This window comes from Phoca vitulina, unplaced genomic scaffold, assembly GCF_004348235.1.
Source record: "Phoca vitulina isolate PV1807 unplaced genomic scaffold, GSC_HSeal_1.0 scaffold2, whole genome shotgun sequence".
Classification (NCBI taxonomy): domain Eukaryota; kingdom Metazoa; phylum Chordata; class Mammalia; order Carnivora; family Phocidae; genus Phoca; species Phoca vitulina.
In genome coordinates this window covers 17,686,823-17,706,238 of record NW_022589705.1, presented here as the reverse complement: position 1 = coordinate 17,706,238, position 19,416 = coordinate 17,686,823, and the positions used below count along the sequence as shown (strand labels likewise).

The 19,416-nt window shown below is 38.0% G+C and overlaps 1 protein-coding gene across 2 annotated transcripts in view; it reads left to right on the top strand.

The window, feature by feature from the left end:
• Positions 1–19,416, top strand: part of SLC30A7 (solute carrier family 30 member 7) — a 92,932-nt gene that overhangs the window by 61,299 nt on the left and 12,217 nt on the right. For both annotated transcript variants that reach the window (XM_032422588.1, XM_032422590.1), the window contains 2 exons: positions 9,325–9,415; positions 15,349–15,498. In XM_032422588.1, the coding sequence (XP_032278479.1) occupies positions 9,325–9,415; positions 15,349–15,498 (241 nt within the window). The remainder of the gene's footprint in view (positions 1–9,324; positions 9,416–15,348; positions 15,499–19,416) is intronic.

The following is a 19,416-nucleotide window of genomic DNA, read 5'->3' as shown; positions in this document are numbered from 1 at the left end:
GAGACAGAGAGAGCATGAGAGGGGGGAGGGTCAGAGGGAGAAGCAGACTCCCTGCCGAGCGGGGAGTCCGATGTGGGACTCAATCCTAGGACTCCAGGATCATGACCTGAGCTGAAGGCAGTCGCTTAACCAACTGAGCCACCCAGGCGCCCAACATGTGACTTTCTTTGGAAGTTATCATTGAGGATGGGCCCACAATGGTAACTAGGTGTCAGGGATTTGCTTCTATTCAAGTCTTGACAATACCAATCAGCTCTCAGATGATGGAAAACATTTATATCGTTACTGAGCTTTTAAATTGCTTTTTGTGGTCCAGGCTTCCTATACACTTTGAAGATCAGCTTTTCCTAAAAGTCCTGTCGGCAAAGGTGCTTTGTGAGCACTAGCAAAGCCATGTTGATGACTTCATTGGAAGAAATATTGCAGTGTGGTTAAGAGCATTTGCTAGGGAGCCAGAGTGCCTGGGTTCAAATCCCGGTTTCACCATTTAGCTGTGTGACCTTGGGCAAGTCACTTAGCCTCTCTATGCCTCACTTTTGCAACTTTAGAGTGGGGCTAACAGTAATGCCTACCTCATAATTTGTTATGTATGGATTAAATGGGTTAAGATATATAAAGTCTAGCACAAATTGGCAAAAAATTGGGAAGCATTGTGTAAGCGTTAATTGCTTGCCTACCTTCCTTCCCAAAAGGAATGCTTTTGGCAGGCAGGCACCATTCACTTAAATGATTTCTCACATGCCCCCCCCCCCCCATTAACTGACCCTCATTCATTCATTATCAAGTGGGGAGAAAGAGGGAGAGAGAGAGAGAGAAAGGAGGGAAAGAATAAAAGAAATACAGTCCATTGGTGACTGCCTCCACCATTTCAGAGGGCAGAGGAGCTGCTGCATGTTAACAGTGCCCCTTTGCTACTTGTCTCTGCTCTCCTTCCTGGATCCTGGATTTCTTCACAGGAACACACTCAGCCATCTAGAGGCAAAGCTCTGTTACTATATGGTGAGGAAATGTTATGGTTTAAATACCACATAGATTGAATCAGTTACACGTATACCATTTTTTAACTTTCACCAGACAGACACAGAGTAGCCCAGATTCCTAATAACCTTGTTCAACCTAGAGATTAATCAGTACTTTGGTTCCATTCCTTTTGGATTTTTCTTGCTGACCTCAAGGCCTTTTTGTTCTGAGTTAAAACCTGTGATCGCTGAAGCTATCTGAATGATAATTGATTTGATTTTGATAGTCATGACAAATATTTCTTGCCGTCTTATCTGGTTTTTCTAAACAAGATCCCCGTGTCTTCACTTCTATACTGTTTTCAAAATGCAAATCTCCTTAAAGAACTTTATCTCCTGCTTTTGTCTATCCTACTTCTAGCTACTGCTTTCAAATGGGTTACAGAACTAGTGGGGAGGTTCTTCCAGGTCTTGTTATCTTTTCAATACAAATGTTACCATATTTAATACAAATGTGAATTTGTTCCTGCCCCGTCTTCTCAAAATTATATATTTTATGGAGCTTTTTGCCCTCTTCCTTCATTGATTCCATTGTCTCTTCCCAATTCCCTACCTCTTGACAGGATATCAGTGTGAATTTGCATTCATTTTTCTTCTTTATCTACACCTTTGTTCTTTATGGCTACATAATTGATCATTTAATAATTTTTTCCTATATTGCTGGTGTGATTTTAGTTTCTTATTCATGAGAATGAAGAAAAGAGCTTTCATTAAGATAATAAATTTCAAATCAAGAATTGGGAATGATGATTGCTCCTGTCTGAGTTTAATTCTTTCTCACCTGTACTTGAATAGAGGATAAGATACTTTTGCTTCTATTTATTAGAAATTCTTTTGGGAGAGGCACCTGAGTGGCTCAGTAGGTTAAGCATCTGCCTTCGGCTCAGGTCATGATCCCAGGGTCCTGGAATCGAGCCCCGCATCTGGCTCCTTGCTTGGTGGGGAGCCTGCTTCTTCTCTGCCTGCTGTTCCCCCTGCTTGTGCGCTCTCTCTCTCTCTCGCTCGCTATCTCCCTCTCTGTCAAATAAATAAATCTTCAAAAAAAATTCTTTTGGGGAGTGACTAAAGTGGGGGGACCTTTATTGTTTTGCTATTTAGCTATTACTTTGAAGGGTTGAAAGTCACCCTTTCAAACACACCAGAGTGTTTGAAATTTTAAAATAGATTATACATTCAGCAGACATATGCCAAGTGCTTATTGTATTCCAAGTACTGTGCTAGGCACTGGGAATAAAAAGAATATGACATGACCTCTGACTCTAGAGGGCTTAATCATGATGAGACACTGTAGTGTGATGCAGAGTCTTAGCGTTGGAATCAGCACATCCAACTCTGCCTCTTACTAGTATATAACAAAGAGCAAGTTGTCTTAATCTCTCTGAGATGGTTTTCTCTTTTGTAAAATGAGGGAGTTGGCCTAAATATCTCTTAAAATCTTGCCTACATCTGACTTTCTGTCATTTCAGAATGGAATGTTTTAAGGTTACTTAAGGCTGGTGTGAGGATCAAATAAGAAAAAAAATTATGAAAGCACTTTAAAAACTATTAAGTGTTGTCTAAACAAAGACATTACTAATTACTTACTAATTTGACATTATTTACTAATGCTTTTGGTCCAAAGACCAGATGTATTAGGTGTTATAACTAAGTTCCAGACGTTTAAGGAAAAGGGTGACCTTTTCATGACTTTGGCTCTGAGTTCTAGGGTTATTTAAGGGTATGTAATTATCACCATTATTGACTAAAGTAGGTACTCTGTAAATGTGCATTGACTTAAACCATAGGTTTTGAAACTCAGTGTAATTATAAGGTAAACCACAATTCCTGTGGTTTGGAGTTATCTCTTCCATATTAGTCCCACACGGGGCTTGATCTCACGACCCTGAGCTGAAATCAAGAGTCGGAGGCTTAACCGACTGAGCCATCCAGGTGCCCCTGCATTATGATTCTTGAAATTCTGGGTTAATAGGTAATTGTTCATCACTATGAAATAATTGTATTTATGCAAATATGACTGCATATTTACAGCTTGCCCTAGGACTACTGTGTCTAAACGTAGAGTATATGTCAACTTTGGGTCAGTTTTCTTTGGCTTTTTGTCCACTATACTTTCAAGTATATGACATATACCGGACCTTCAAATTTTATGGGTTCTTTAAAAAGTGTACCTATCTTTTTCTAGGTTCGTAGATTGTAAGAATCCCTGATAATAGGCAGAAGGACTGAGCCCATAAGCCAATTCAAAAAGTTGAATCAGTAATTATGTTTTAATTATTTTTATAGATGTTTATTCTCAGATCTAAGTAATAGTTTCAGCTCTCTGAAATTTTTTATTGCTAAGCATTACGATTATCACTAGTCTGTTCTTCAGAAGTTTTCATAATGTATACCCTTTTCTTTTGTTTGGCTTGTTTATAATTACTGCTAGATAATTTAGTGTTGAAATGGTGAGACTTTCACTAAAAGCTGTTTCTCAAGTAAAATTCTGAATATATTTTCATTTGCAAAGTTACTGGCAATAAAGAGTAATAACTATTGCTTATTTAATCTGTTAGCATTTAAGCCTACATTAAGTTTATGTTTATGACTGTATGATTATAAATTTGATTTACCTTCAGCTTTTGAAGAATAAAACCATAACCCTGTTTTACTGGTAAATTCATATACCTAATGACTCATGCCTTTTATATATGCTAGGAAAATGGTGTTTCATTGTTAAAGTTAGAATTGAGTTAGTCAACCAGAAGCGGGAACCTCTAATTGTTTCCAAATGCTTACTTTTTGGGTTTGGATGCAGCTCTAAGTGTTAGCTCAGTCAGGAATTTGCTAAGCTTGTCTTTTTCCCCATATCCTTTCATTATGGGTAGATAGATCCATGCTAAAATCTCTTTTATGATTTCCCATTACGATAGTTAATCAGAAAAATATGGACACAAACTCCTAAGCTAAACACAATTTTAAAAGGCAAAAATAAAGTTTCTGCAGGTTTCTTTTACATTTTATGATCTTTGAAATTGTTATAGAAATTGACCTTGGTTCTAAATTGCTGAATCACCATGCGACTTAGCAAGCACCTTTCTCCTTCCACCACAGTTTCATAACCATCTTACAGATATAGCTGAAATCCTTACATAATTTCAGTTACTGTTAGACAAAATTAGTGTGACACATCAGTGTGCTTTCGTGAAATGCTTGCTGCTGTTGAATGTAAACATTTTATTAAAATTCCACTGAAGCAGGCAACCATTTTGAATTTTATAATATAGCAAAATCAGTAAATACCTCATTGACCCTTACCAAAAAAATACACTGTTCTAATTATTTCCTTATATCAATTATGATACCTTTTATTTAAGTTATTTTAAAATTAATTTTATTAAAATGTTTATTTGCATTATGATTCTTTTTTGTTTTGTTTTTGAGAGAGAGCACACATGCACACGCTTGCACAAAGGGGAGGGGCAGAGGGAGAGAATCTTAAGCGACTCCCTGCACTTGCTAAGCGCGAAGCCCCAGCTAGACTTGATCTCACCACCCTGAGATCATGACCTGAGCTGAAATCAAGAGTCGGAGGCTTAACCAACTGAGCCAATCACGATTATGCATTATAGTTCTTGAATTGAGTGTTAAAATGAGTGATCTCTAAATTCCCTGTTACTTTTAATAGTTGGTTATCTGTGATCATGGAAATTCTTCACCAATTCTACAATCTTCAAACTAAGGGCCACATGTGAAAATAAATTTTACAGGAAAAGGGAAAATACTGGGTGTTTTCTTTTTTCTTTCTTTCTTTTTTTTTTTTTTAACAAATGTGGCAAGGAGTAGCTGGCTTTGGGAGGCAACATACATGGACTATAGACACAAAAATTTGAACAAAGGTTTGGATAAATTTGTAGATGATTCTGGGTGGCTTATTAAGAGACTGTATTAGGGGAATACCCTTCAGGTTTGAAGGCTGATCTCTTCAAGGATTATTATAGCTTGGACTCAGTCATCTCTTCATTGTGTTTTAACTCACACACAAATTAGAAAAATTAGACTATGCCTAGGGTATTCTAAAACATTAAGTATTTTAAAGTTGTTTGCAAAAAGCTGTTTCACACCTGTTGCTTAATAGTATCATTGTTCATATTGTATGCCTTCTGTTACAGTAGAGTCAGGTTCTTTTCCAGTTTTCCACTTTATTTTAAAGGTAGATTTAAAAGTAAGTTATCAACATAATAATAAAGGAAACTGTCACCAGAAGTTCATGGGAAATGAAAATGGGTACAGGCGTCATCTCTAGTTGTTTTGCATTCATATGTGCCTTCTTCCAAATGGTAGGCCCTGAACAAGTGCTTGTTGCCTGATTTCTAGTCACCTCTCTATAGGCTTTTTCAAAAGTTGTGAATCCCTTTAAAATAGCTATTTTATATTATTTATCTTTTTATTTTCAGTGCCTAGTACATGCTTGGCAAATAGTAGGCATATAATAAATGTTTGTTGACTTGAACTTTCCAAAATTGAAGTTAGAGTCCAAAGACTTGGTCTTATTATTCTAGCGCTCCTACTCACTAGGTGTGTCCTTAGGCAAGTTACTTTGGTGTTCTAGACCTTCATTTCCAACTCTAGAGTTAGATTCCATCTGGTTCTAGAAAATCTGATGCCAACCAGAGTATACAGTAGTGCTTAATAATTGCTTATTCATAGCAATTGCTTAATAAAATTCATTTGCGGGATTACCTAATTAGTGATGGAGTAAATCAGTTTGCCAGGTATATCTCATCTCATTTGGTGACACTTTTATTTTTTTTTGGATGTATACAAATAACATTTTCTTTCATTTCCAAATATATTCTTGCACTAGTATTTGTAGTTTGACCATTTTTTTCTTATTGAATGAAAAGCGAAGATGGAAGAAATTGCCTGTTTAATCCACTTCCTCATTTTACAGATGAGAAAACTGATGCTCTGGAAGGCTATACAATTTGTCCAAAGTTATTTAATGGCAGAATTAGAACCCATGGTTTCTATTTGAGTGCATTTTCCACCTCAGATATCTTTAGGCATTATTAGAGTTCCTTAGGATAAAGATTGAAGAAGAAATGATCAAAAGAGCTAAATTTTTCTATGTGCCTCCTAGAGGAGGCATAAAAAAAAAACCTCTTTTTTTATTCTCAGACTTTTTTCATATTCTAGGAGGACCATTTTGGTGCCTCACTTTCTGAATAGTAGTAAGGAAAGTAGGAAAACCTAAAAATTGTAAGTTAGATATATAAAAATATTCCTTCCTGATCCTTCCTTTTTCCCTAAAAATGATGGAGAGAGGAACGAAAAGTGTCATAATGGTTGAATTGTACCTTATGAGTCTACCATCTTGTTTCTCTTTGCCTTTTTTATAACCCAGGGAATCCTCACCTTATAGTACCAGCACAGTAGATAGAAACAGACACTGCTCTTCAGGTTAGATGAAGGGATAACCAATAATTCTTTTACTGTCAGAATCCTTAACCCCACTTCCAGTTTCTTTTTCCCCCTTTAACCTTACCACAGGTATCAGATTTTTTTTTTTTTTTAATAGGAGCCCAGAGAGGACATTTCATACAGGTTGGAAAACAATTTGGGATCAGGAAATATACCCTAGAAGGGGTGACACTTGAGATTTTATTTTTTATTTATTTTTAAAGATTTTATTTATTTATTTGACAGAGAGAGACACAGCAAGAGAGGCAACACAAGCAGGGGGAGTGGGAGAGGGAGAAGCAGGCTTCCCCCTGAGCAGGGAGCCCAATGTGGGGCTCGATCCCAGGACCCTGGGATCATGACCTGAGCCGAAGGCAGACACTTAACCGACTGAGACACCCAGGTGCCCCGACACTTGAGATTTTAGAGAAGGACTAGAAGCCAGACTACAGGGCAGTTTAGGGACACTCTAGGCAGAGGTAACAGCATGAGCAAAGCATGAAAAGAAGGAACAGCCAAAAGTAAAGTGCAGGGGTGCCTGGGTGGCTCAGTTGGTTAAGCAACTGCCTTCGGCTCAGGTCATGATCCTAGACTCCTGGGATCAAGCCCTGCATCAGGCTCCTTGCAGGGAGTCTGCTTCTCCCTCTCCCTCTACCTGCTACTCTGCCTGCTTGTGCTCTCTCTCTCTCTCTCTCTCTCTCTCTCATAAATAAATAAATAAGTAAATATCTTTAAAAAAACACAAAAGTAAAGTGCAAGTATGTTTATTTAGAGGGCTGAAAATGTGAAGCAAGGATAGAAGGCGAAGCTAGGCGGGGCAGATCTAAAAATATACCATGTTAAAGAGCTTACATTTAATCCCCAAGATATTGGGGAGCTTTTAAGGGATTTTTTTAATGGGGAAGGGATAGGATCAGATACTGATTTTAGATAAATTAGTCTAATAGTTTTATGAAGAATGGTTGTATTAGTTATCTAAGGATGCATAACAAATTATACAGAAACCTAGTAGCTAAAAAAGCAGGCATTATCTTACAGTTTACTTTGGTTCAGGAACCTGATCATAGCCAGTGAGGCTCTCTGGCTCAGGCTCATTCACAAGATGCCAGTCAAGGTGTCAGCCAGGGCTACAGTTATTCCAAGGTTCATTTGGGGGAGAATCCACTTCTAAGCTCACTGAAGTGGTTATTGAAAGTAGTCAGTTCCTTCTGTACTCTTGGACTGAGGGTCTCAGTTCCTGTCCAGAGGTATCCCTCAGTGCTTTGTCACTTGGGCCTCTCCATAAAACAGCTCACAGCCTGACAGCCATGAGCGAAGAAGTGAGAGAGCAGGGTGAACAAGATGGAAGGCGGAGTCTTCTAATCTAATTTTAGAAATTTAGAAGTACCATCTTGTCACTTTTGCTGTACTTTATTCATTAGCAGCAAGTCACTAGGTCCAGCCCACACTCAAGAGAAGAGTTAGGGGGTTACACAAGTCGCTTCACTGTTTCTTCACTATATCCAATTAGACACCGGTTATTTCTCTCAGTTATCTGTTCAATTTTCCTAGTTGTCTCTGTTCCTGTCTTACTCTCATTATCCAAGTACTTATCACTGTGCACATAAAGTGTGGGAGTGGACTTGTCATTGCTTCCCTGTGGCCATTTCCTATGTCTTTGTTATTTTAATGTCTTTTCTTCCTTTCCACCTGTCAGAAATACCACTAATTTTGGGAGTGCCTGGCTGGCTCAGTTAGAGGAGCATGTACTCTTGATCTTGGGGTCCTGAGTTCAAGCCCCATGTTGGGTGTAGTGATTACTTAAGTAACAATAAAACTTAAAAAAGAAATATCACTAATTTTTTAGGTACACTTCAACTTCTACCTTTCTTGAAATGTATATATGTTCCTTTTATCTCTGTCTCCGACAGCTATAATTAGGAGGGGTCTTTGGAAATTTTGAGATTCTCCAAGTTTAAAAGAGAGCACTGGCTTAAGCTATTAAGTGTAATGAAGCTCTCTCTCCGTCTGCCTGTAGAGCAGTGCCTTGCCACCCTGATTCACTGGAATCGTGTGGAGAGCTTTTTAAAGAGATGCCTTAAAAAAAAAAAAAAAAAAAACAGATGGCCTTGACCTTCCCTCAAAGATTCTGATTTAATATGTCAGAAATGAAAACAAGACTGTAAGGTGAATTTGATGTCTAAATGAGAGAACTATTGCATTAGAGTCACCCTTATCATTATACTGTTGTTTCTGTACATTTAATCATCCAAATAGCTTAAAGCAGTAATTTCCAAATACTGGTGGAGAACTAGCTACATCAACACACACAGACATTTGGGCCCTATCACTAACAGTGTTGATACACTAGATCTGTGGTTATATCCAGGCTTCTGTATTTTTTAAATAATGAAAGAAGACCGATATATAATTGGGTTATAAAAATATTGGATGAATGGACTAATGTACCATATTAATTTTTTTGTATATTCCTTTACTATTCAGATACATACATGTAAATATTTGATAAACATTAAGGACCAATTGACCATGATATGCCTTAGAGATTACTTTGGAAGATTCTGGCCAGTTGAAATCATATTTTAAATAGTAGTTGAATGACTGCTATGTTTAGACTTTTAGATGCTCCAGTACTATTCAGTAGTATAGTTTAGTGTTTCATACATTCATTTTATCTAGCTCTTTTATTTTGGATAATAACTTCCTGATCACATGAAAAATTTAAGAACGACTAGATTCTTTTTCCTCATATTATTCTGATAAATCTTGTTACATTCTAGTATAGAGAGTTATATTATTACTTTCTTACAGAATGGGATTGTCAGAATGTGGCTTTAATAAATTTTTTCTTCCTTTTCTTTAGTGTTATTCCTCTTTTAAGAGAGTCTGTTGGAATATTAATGCAGAGAACTCCTCCGGTGTTAGAAAATGCTCTGCCTCAGTGCTACCAGAGGGTAAGTTTCAAAGCTTCCAAACCATTAGATTTTATGTTGTTTCCAAGCTGTTAGGGTTTTTAACTTTTACAAATATGGGTAGCATATGTGTAATTTAGTATTTCTTCCAAGATTGAATGCTAACCATGAATGCCATTTATACAAACCAGAATAAAATCATTGGAAAATATTGAACTATACTAAAGAAAATGTGGTAGAAATTGTCCTCATGTAGAATTTGAGCAGTTCTTTTAAAATATAGATACAAATAGCAGATGATATAAACATTTATTCAATATATTTTTTGAGCTCCTACTTTGTGCCAGAAATTCTAATAAGGTACTAAGGATATAAGGGTAAGCAAGACAGAGAGTGTCTGTGCTCAAAGAGATTGTGGTTTAGTGGGGGAAACAGGTACTAAATAATAAATTGATAAATAAGAAAATATCCGTAATAGTTACTATAACAGAAATTTTAAAAAGTGGTGTAGTAGACATGGATGATTACCTTAGATTCACGAAGGAGGTCATATTCAAGGAAACTGAAACCTTGATGACAAGAAGGAGCCAGCCTTATGAAAATCCTGGAGAAGAGTGTTTTAGGCAAAGGAACACTTTATGCTAATGCAGAAGTTCTATGGCTGGAACTAATTTAGAGTTGTGAAGACCAGAAGAAAAGGTCACTGTGGCTAAAGCATAGTCAATAAAGGGATTGGCTGGAAAGGGGAGAGAATAGTAGGGGCCAGATCATACAGAGATTTTTGGTCTTACTAAGAGGTTTTGATTTAATTTTAATCCAGTGGGAAGTATTAGAAAGTTTTTAGGGAGGAAGAGTGTCAGAAAACTTGTGTTTTTAAAAGATTATTCTGCTTGCTATTGGAGAACAAATTCTAGAGAGAATGAAAGCAAAGAAAACCAGTTATGAGGTTCTTGTCATTTAAGTGGGGCAAAATGGTGGTTAGGACTACCGAGGGAGCAGTGAAGATGGAGGTAAGGACACATTTGGGATAAATTTTTGGAGATGGATTATATTAGTGGAGGGGAGAAAAAATGTTGACTCTCAACTAGGTAGATGCTGGTACCATTTGTTAAGATTAAGGCTGTGTTGATGCAGGTTTGAGGATGGAAAATCCACCCCCACCCCCAAATCAAGAGTTCTAATCTGGGTATGTTAAAATTGAGATGCCTTCTATACTCTTAGGGGAAATGTCAGTGAAGTAGTTGGACATGAAAATCTGGTGTTTTAAGGAAAGATTAGGACTAGGAAAAGTTCTGAGTCATCAATATATGAATAATAAAATATTGGGGGGGGTGCCTGGGTGGCTCAGTTGTTAAGCGTCTGCCTTCGGCTCAGGTCCTGATCCCAGGGTGCTGGGCTCGAGCCCCGCATCGGGCTCCCTGCTCAGCGGGAAGCCTGCTTCTCCCTCTCCCACTCCCCCTGCTCATGTTCCCTTTCTCGCTCTCTCTCTCTTTCTCTGTCAAATAAATAAAATCTTTAAAAAAATAAAATAAATAAAACATTGGGATTATGTGAGATTCCCTTGGGAGAATTAAGCTCTTTTCTTTTTAGCTTGACTTTCAGCTCCAGGTTTACAGCACAGGTGGTGGGCAGCCAGAAAAGGGAGTGGTTAGGAAGGGAGCTGGAAAACCAAAAGAGCATAGTTTCTCAGAGCTGAAGAAGGAAGCAGTGATCCACTTTCTGTGGGGCAAGCAAGGTAGGAACAGAGAAGTGATCATTGGTTGGCATCGTGAACAGCGCTAATAAAGATGAGACCAGTTTCAGAGGAGTTTGGAGAGGAGAGCATGATTTGAGTAGATTAAGGAGAAAATGAATTACGGAAGTAAAGACAGTAGCTACAGACAACTCTTTTAAGAAGTGTGGCTGTTAAAGGGAGCAAAGAAATGAGTTGACAGCCTGAGTATGGATATAGTATCAGGGCAGGGCTGTTTGTTTGTTTTTAAAATAGGATATTCTGGAATAGTGCTGTCCCATAGAACTTTCCCCTATAATGGAAATATTATATAATCTGCAGTGCTCAGTATGGAAATCACAAGCAAAATGAGCACCTGATGTATGGCTAGAACAATTGATTTTTTAGTGTAGTTTAATTCTCCTTATTTAAATAGCCACATGTGTCTGGTGATTTCTGTATTACACAGTGCAGTTCTAGAGCATGTTTGTTATTGATAGGAACAGGCCATCCTAGAGGAAGAAATCAATGATACGGTAATAAAGGTGGTCATTACAAGAATGAAGTTCTTGAGAAGATGAAGAAGGATTGAACCATGGGTGCCTGGGTGGCTCAGTTGGTTAAGAGTCAGATTCTTGATTTCGGCTCAGGTCATGATCTCAGGGTGGTGGGTTCGAGCCCTGTGTTGGCGCAGAGCCTTTAAGATTCCCTCTCTGCCCCTCCCTCCCACCTTCCCTCCCTGCTTGTGCTCTCTCTCTTTCTCTCTCTCTCAAGAAAAAAAAGAAAAGGATAGAACCAGTAGCAGTATGGAGGACTTCAGTGTAGAGGGGAGCCAGGGGTACTGTATTCCTGGAGGGGAGGCAGAAAGTGCTGACATAGATGAGGGTCAACTGGTGGATTTGGTGGTACAGGATAAGGGATTTTTATGTACTTCTATTTTATCATTTATAAGGCAGTATAATCAAACACTCCTCTGGCGCAGAACGCCAGAGGAGGGGCACCTGGGTGGCTCAGTTGGTTAAGCGTCTGCCTTCAGTCCGGGTCGTGATCCCCAGGTCCTGGGATCAAGCCTTGTGTCCTCCCAGCTCAGCGGAGAGTCTGCTTCTTCCTCCCACTCTGTCTCCCCCTCTGCTTGTGCTCTCTCAGTCAAATAATTAAATCTTTTAAAAGGGGAGGAGGGGGGTGCCTGGGTGGCTCAGTCGGTTAAGCGTCTGCCTTCAGCTCAGGTCATAATCCCAGGGTCCTGGGATCGAGCCCCGCATTGGTTGTCCCTCTGCCTCTCCCTCTGCCTGCTTGTGCTCTGTCAAATAAATAAAACCTTGAAGGAAGGAAGGAAGGGAGGGAGGAAGGAAGGAAGGAAGGAAGGAAGGAGGGAAGGGATGAGGAGAAGCTGTAAAAAGGTTTTTTTAGATAGGAAAGTGAAGTGTTGCCCATTTATCATTTGTGGTTATCATTTTAAGGTAGGGTAGTCATCATAACTGTGAAGGGAAAGGGCAATTTATTGAATGCTTACTATAAGCTGGTGCCTGTACTAATTGTTACACATATACGGTTTCTGGTCTTCACCATATCCATACAGGGTAAGTTTTGTCTTCCTTTCCGTAGGTAAAATTGAGGCTCAGAGAATTTAAGTAACTCATCCAAGGTCACAAATGCTAGTGGCTGAACCAGAATTCTAATCCATATCTTTCTGATTCCAAAGCTCATGCCCTTTCTATTATACCACACTGTTCGAGTAGGAAAAGCATCTGTGACTATGCTTTCCCCAAATTGTTTAACTTGAGGAGAGTTAAAGCCAGTTTGTATAGGAACATTCCTTAGTCTTAGCTACAAGAGTACTTGCATTCTTAGAGGTAGAAGAGATCTATTCATTCGGTTGTTTCATTCACAGTAGACCATCCCGTGAGGATGCCATTCAGAAACATGTAGAGTGATATCAGGTTCAAGCCACTATGTCATCAGAGTCCCGAAAGAGGAAGAGTCCACCTTGACCTCTTTTCCCAGTGAAAGCAGTTTTTAAAAAGGCCACAGTTGGTATTGTCTCAAATTTCCTACCAACTGTTTTTTAGAGTTTATAGAAAATAATGCCTACATTGATCAAATTCTGATAAAAAATGAAAATTTTTGATAGTTCTCGGTTCAACTTTTTCTTAATTAATATCCCAAATAGGTTACTTAAAAATCAGAGGATCTCAGAATTGAAAAGGATGTTGACTTTTTGATAATAGGCATTCTAACAGGTGTGAGGTGGTGTTTCATTTGGTTTTGATTTGCATTTCCCTGATGATTAGTGAGTTGAGCATGTTTCACTGTTGGCCATCTGTATGTCTTCTCTGGAAAAATGTCTATTCCCATCCTCTGTCCATTTTTTAATCAGTTTGGTTTTTTGCTCTTGAGTTGTATGAGTTCTTTTTATATTTTGGACATTAACCTCTACCTTTTCAATTTTTAATTGTCCTTTCACATTTTCTATTTTTTTCTCTTATGGCATTTTCTTTTTTTTTTTAATTATGGCATTCTATATTTCCAGAAACTTATCCATTTTGTCTGTTTCAAAGTTGTGTTTTTATTTTGTGTGTGTTTATGTATATTTATTATACACACACATACACACACAATTTACTAAGCACTTACTTGGGCCAGGCACTGTTTTAGATGCTAAGGATACAAAACATAAAAAAAAAGAAAAGAAAAAAATTCCCTGCCCTTTTGAGCTTAAGTTCTGCTGGAGAGACAGGCAATAAAAAATATAAATAATATGAATGAATAATGCAGTGTATGATATTATGCTCCAAAAAGTAAAACATAGCAGAGAAACATAAAAGTGAAAACATTATTATTTTACATAGAGTAACAGGAGACCAAGAGTACAGGAGTTATAGTAGCTTACTGAGAAGATGACATCTGAGTAAAAACCCAAACAAAGTGGACCAAGTAGAAATCTGGAAGGAAGGTACACTTCAGACAGAGGGAATAGCAAGTACCCTGCGGCAGGAGTGTGCCAGACTTTTCAGCCAATGGTGAGGAGGCTGGTTTAGCTGAGGAAGAGAGAGCAAGGGGACGCCTAGTAGGAGAGGAGGTGATTAGGTAACAAGTGGGCCATGTGACATGGGCCCATATAAGTCATTGTGAAAGCTTTGATTTTTATTCAGAGTAAGGTGGGAAGCCGTTGGAGGATTTTAAACAGCCAAGTGGCAGCATCTGACCTAAAGTAACAGGATCGCAGTTGGGATACTGTGATGAGAATAGATGGAAAAGGTGCAAGGCCAGAAATGGACCAGTTATTATAATATTATATTATTACACTTATACTATTATAATAATCCAGACTAGAGATAATGCTGTCTTCAGCTAGGCTGATAGTAGTAGAGATGGTGAGAATGTTTGGATTCCACTCAGTGGTAATACTTTGTGTATTCACAAGCTACACATTCATATAGTATTCCCTTTTATGGTTTTTAAAATCTGTTATTTGTAGTTGTTCTTTTTCATTCTGGGTTTGTTTTTTTCTTTTCCAAACCTCCTTCAGAGTTTGTCTTGCCAGTGGTTGTCAGCCTTAGGCTATGGAAACCTTAAGGAGCCATTGTAAAAACTGAGAGACGTCCTTCTCTTTTTTGTTGTCACATGATTTAGAGAAGAGTATATGTTGGCATTTAGCTCCTTGGGGGCTTGGGGATGCAAAGGGTCCTATAGTTTCTGACACAGGGAAAAACCGTCCTGTCCAAAATATGCCCCCTTTGGGAAACACTGACTTCTCTACTTCAGTGATCTTTCAAAGAACTAGTTTTTTGATATTGTGAATTCTAGTAGTTTCTAAGTCTCTGGACCATTGATTTCTGTCCTTTATTTCCTTCCTTCCTATTTCTTTGAGTTTACTTTGTTGTTCTTCTAGTTTCTAAACGCAAATGAGTTTATACTTGTTTTCTGATCAATGTACTTGAAAGTGTAAATTTCCATCTAGGTGCTCTCTCAGCTGTGCCCTACAAATTTTGGCATGTGATCGTTCACATTTCCCGAACACCTGCCATGGCACATAATGAGTACTCAATAAGTATTTGTTAATTAATTCAAATAATCTCCCCGACCCCTCCTTTGAACTAGAGAACAGAATCCATGTTGACTGAATATGTTGCATAATAATAGTATTACAGTTAATAATCTAAATAGCAGTTTAGTGAACTGCAGCATAATAATAATAATAAAGCAGCATACATAATAAAATAAGGGGGCCCTATGATGTTAATATCTGCCCTTTCTGTTTCAGGTGCAGCAGTTGCAAGGAGTTTACAGTTTACAAGAACAGCACTTCTGGACCTTATGTTCTGACGTTTATGTTGGGACCTTGAAATTAGTAGTAGCCCCTGATGCTGATGCCAGGTGGATTTTAAGCCAAACACATAATATTTTTACTCAGGTATGACTTTTTCATTAACTTCTTAAAGATCTTTGAATTTATCTTATCTACTAGTTTAAAAAATATTTACTACTTAACATGTTAAATATGTACGTATATAAATATATATATACACACACACACATGCAATACTATGAGGAAAGCATAAAAGTACTTTTTTTCAACCATACAGGCAAAATTGGGAGATCTTATTTTAGTTAATACTCTTAAGGAAGATAGTCCTGTTCTCTCATTATACTGATTTGAATTCTTAAGAAAAAGTAGATTCTCCTTTACCATATACTCCTTATATAAGACATGTTAAATGCTGTTTAAAGCCAAGAACTAAAATAGCATTTGGAATAAGAATAATGCCTTGTCAGTGGCTTTAGCTAAAAGTAGACTATGTTAACGTTTTTGTGTGATAGCAAAGCCATAGTTCTGTGTGGTTTAAAGCTTAATATTCTGTTTATTTGGAATCATAAATTAGTCACTGCATGCCTGCAGCCAAACCATTTGACTTGATGCTTATTCTGTCTTGAGTTGACATAGTCATGTGACTGATAATGTAAGAGTGATATATATGATTCTGTATCTGTTGGGAGAATAAGAACATCATGTCAAGAACATCTAAGGAAAGAGTGAGAGAATACAAATTTGTTTTCATTCTAGTTTGCTGGAAATATTTGGCGAAAAATCTAGATGTCGACACTGCTGCTAAAATTACCTAACACATAGATCTAATGAGGAACTGTTTCCATGCCTTAAAAATGTGTGCTTAAAAACTGGCCTGTGCCTCCTGGTGTGATGCAGTGAGAGTGTGGGGTACTTTTGCCCGAAATGGTTAATGTGAATCTAGTCACTAGCAGAACAAACCCAGCTTGTAGAAACTTCTACAAGACTGTTAGCCTGGGGGCGCCTGGGTGGCTCAGCCGTTAAGCGTCTGCCTTCAGCTTAGGTCATGATCCTGGGATCAAGCCCCGCATTGGGCTCCCTGCTCAGCGGAGAGCCTGCTTCTCCTTCTCCCACTCCCCCTGCTTGTGTTCCCTCTCTCTGTGTGTCTCTCTCTCTCAAATAAATAAATAAAATCTTTAAAAAAAAAAAAAAGACTGTTAGCCTAGATTCTTACCAAGTGTTAGTGTCATGAAAAGGGGGGAAAAACAGTGTGGAGTTAACTTCACAGTTGAATGCAGTGTCTTACCTTGATTGAATCTTAGATTGGGGGGGAAAAAAAAACAGGCATAGAGGAAACTATTGGGTAACTGGGAAATTTGAATATGGACTGCATAATAGTTCATAATAATTGTGTAGGTGTTAGATTTCTTGGGTGCAATAATGGATTGTGGTTATCGAAGAATGCTCCATTCTTAGCAGATCCATGCTGAAGGATTTAGTGGCGAAGGATCAGGATATCTAATTTTCAGATGTTTCAACAGAAGTAAAAAGATTATAAATAAATATACTTAGAAATAAAGCAAATGTGGCAAAATATTAGCAATTGGTGAATATAGGTGATTTTATTTAAAAAAAAAAAGTTAAAAAACAAAAACTTTGGAGGCTCCTCATTGCCACCAGGATAAAACCCAAACTTTCTAGCATGACCCCATTAACTTTTCAAGCCTCTGCTATTCATTCCCATATACTTCATACCCCTCTAGACTGTTTACTTTTCTGTGTGGGACAAAGATCCTACTCTAATGTAAAGGTCCAATTCAGTTGTTACTTTCTCTCTGAAGTAGAAAGACCCCTCTAAGCTGCATAACTTTATCTTCTGATATACATATTTATCTGCAGGTTTCTTCCAAATATGATTTTGCATTCTCAATGCTTAGAAAAATGTACGTGTATAATAAATTCGTTGAATAAACAAATTCTTAAATCTGTATTTGACCAACACCATCTTTATGTGTGCTAAGTATGGAAAAATATGGTTGGGTTCCCATTGGTCTTTTTAACCACAGCACAAAAAGATGGTAATGGTATAAAGAATTAGAGATATAGACAGAGATACACACACACAGGGAAAGAAGGAGAGAAAAAGGAGAAGAGGAAGAGAAACAGATACATCATATCTTCAGACATGGACAACAGAATATAATATGCAGTTTAAATTCAGGATCTTAGCATAAATTAAATGTCTTCTCTAATAATGAGAAATGTATGGTTATGTTCCTTTGGGAATAAGTAATGAAATAATTTTATGTGTAGTCAACAGCAAGACTTACTCTACTACGAAGCAGTGTGCTGGTACCACTTACTCCAGAATTTTAATAACTAGGTCCCTTCTTTAACAGACACTCTTAAGTCTGTATGACTTTCTTGTAATGAGGCATGCAAGACCTTCACAGTATGTCTGAATCCTTCTCACATCTCTCAACAGGGGGTGTTTTATTTTTTTTTTCCATTGGTGATTATTCTTTTTTTTTTTTTTAATGTTATGTTAGTCACCATACAATACATCGTTAGTTTTTGATGTAGTGATCCACGAGTTATTGTTTTCGTATAACACCCAGTGCTCCATGCAGTGTGTGCCCTCCTTAAATACCCATTGCCGGGCTAACCCATCCCCCCACCCCCCTCCCCTCTAAAACCCTCAGTTTGTTTCTCAGAGTCCATAGTCTCTCATGGTTCATCTCTCCCTCCTGTTTCCCCCCCTTCATTTTTCCCTTCCTTCTCCTAATGTTCTCCATGCTATTCCTTATGTTCCACAAATAAGTGAAACCATATGATAATTGACTTTCTGTACTTATTTCACTTAGCATAATCTCCTCCAGTCCCATCCATGTTGATGTAAAAGTTGGGTATTCATCCTTTCTGATGGCTGAGTAATATTCCATTGTATATATGGACCACATCTTCTTTATCCACTCATCTGTTGAAGGGCATCTCGGCTCTTTCCACAGTTTGGTTATTGCGGACATTGCTGCTATGAACATTGGGGTGCATATGGCCCTTCTTTTCACTACATTTGTGTCTTTGGGGTAAATACCCAGTAGTGCAATTGCTGGGTCATAGGGTAGCTCTATTTTTAATTTTTTGAGGCACCTCCACACTGTTTTCCAAAGTGGCTGTACCAACTTGCATTCCCACCAACAGTGTAAGAGGGTTCCCCTTTCTCCACAACCTCTCCAACATTTGTTGTTTCTTGCCCTGTCCATTTTTGCCATTCTAACTGGTGTAAGGTGGTACCTCAATGTGGTTTTGATTTGAATTTCCCTGATGGCTAATGATGATGAACATTTTTTCATGTGTCTGTTAGCCATTTGTATGTCCTCTTTGGAGAAGTGTCTGTTCATGTCTACTGCCCATTTTTGACTTGATTATTTGTTTTTTTGGGTGTTGAGTTTGAGAAATTCTTTATAGATTTTGGATACCAGCCCTTTATCTGTAGTGTCATTTGCAAATATCTTCTCCCATTCTAAACAGGGGGTGTTTTAGAGGCAAAAGTGGCTCTTATGTGGCTGCAATAACCTTGCTTTTTCACTGTCATTTCTAGATCATCGTTCTTTCCTTTACCCTGTCTCCTAGTTATACTGCGTCCTTCACCCTCCTAATGTGAGCTTCTGTTGACCTCCAGGACATGCCGCAGCACTCTCCTAAGACTTGGGCACTTAGTCACGGTTTTCCCTCTGAAGGAATGCAGTTTCTAGGTTTAGAAATGTGCAAGCAGCTGTGTCCATTCTTAGGAACTGCTGAAGTTGTAACTGAAGTAGGTGGAGATGGCTTCTTCTGGTAACCTTAGACATCTTGGCTTTTAAAATGGCTGAAGCTGAAAGTTTATTCAGCTGCCTCTTTGGTTTTGGAAACTGTATTTGGGTTTTGAAATTTTTTTTGAAAATTTTTAAGCTCTGAAAAATATTTTCAGCCTTTTCATCAACCAAGGTCAAGCCCACTCTATTTCATTCCTTGCAGAGCAGGACCTTGCGGTGAAGATGGTTC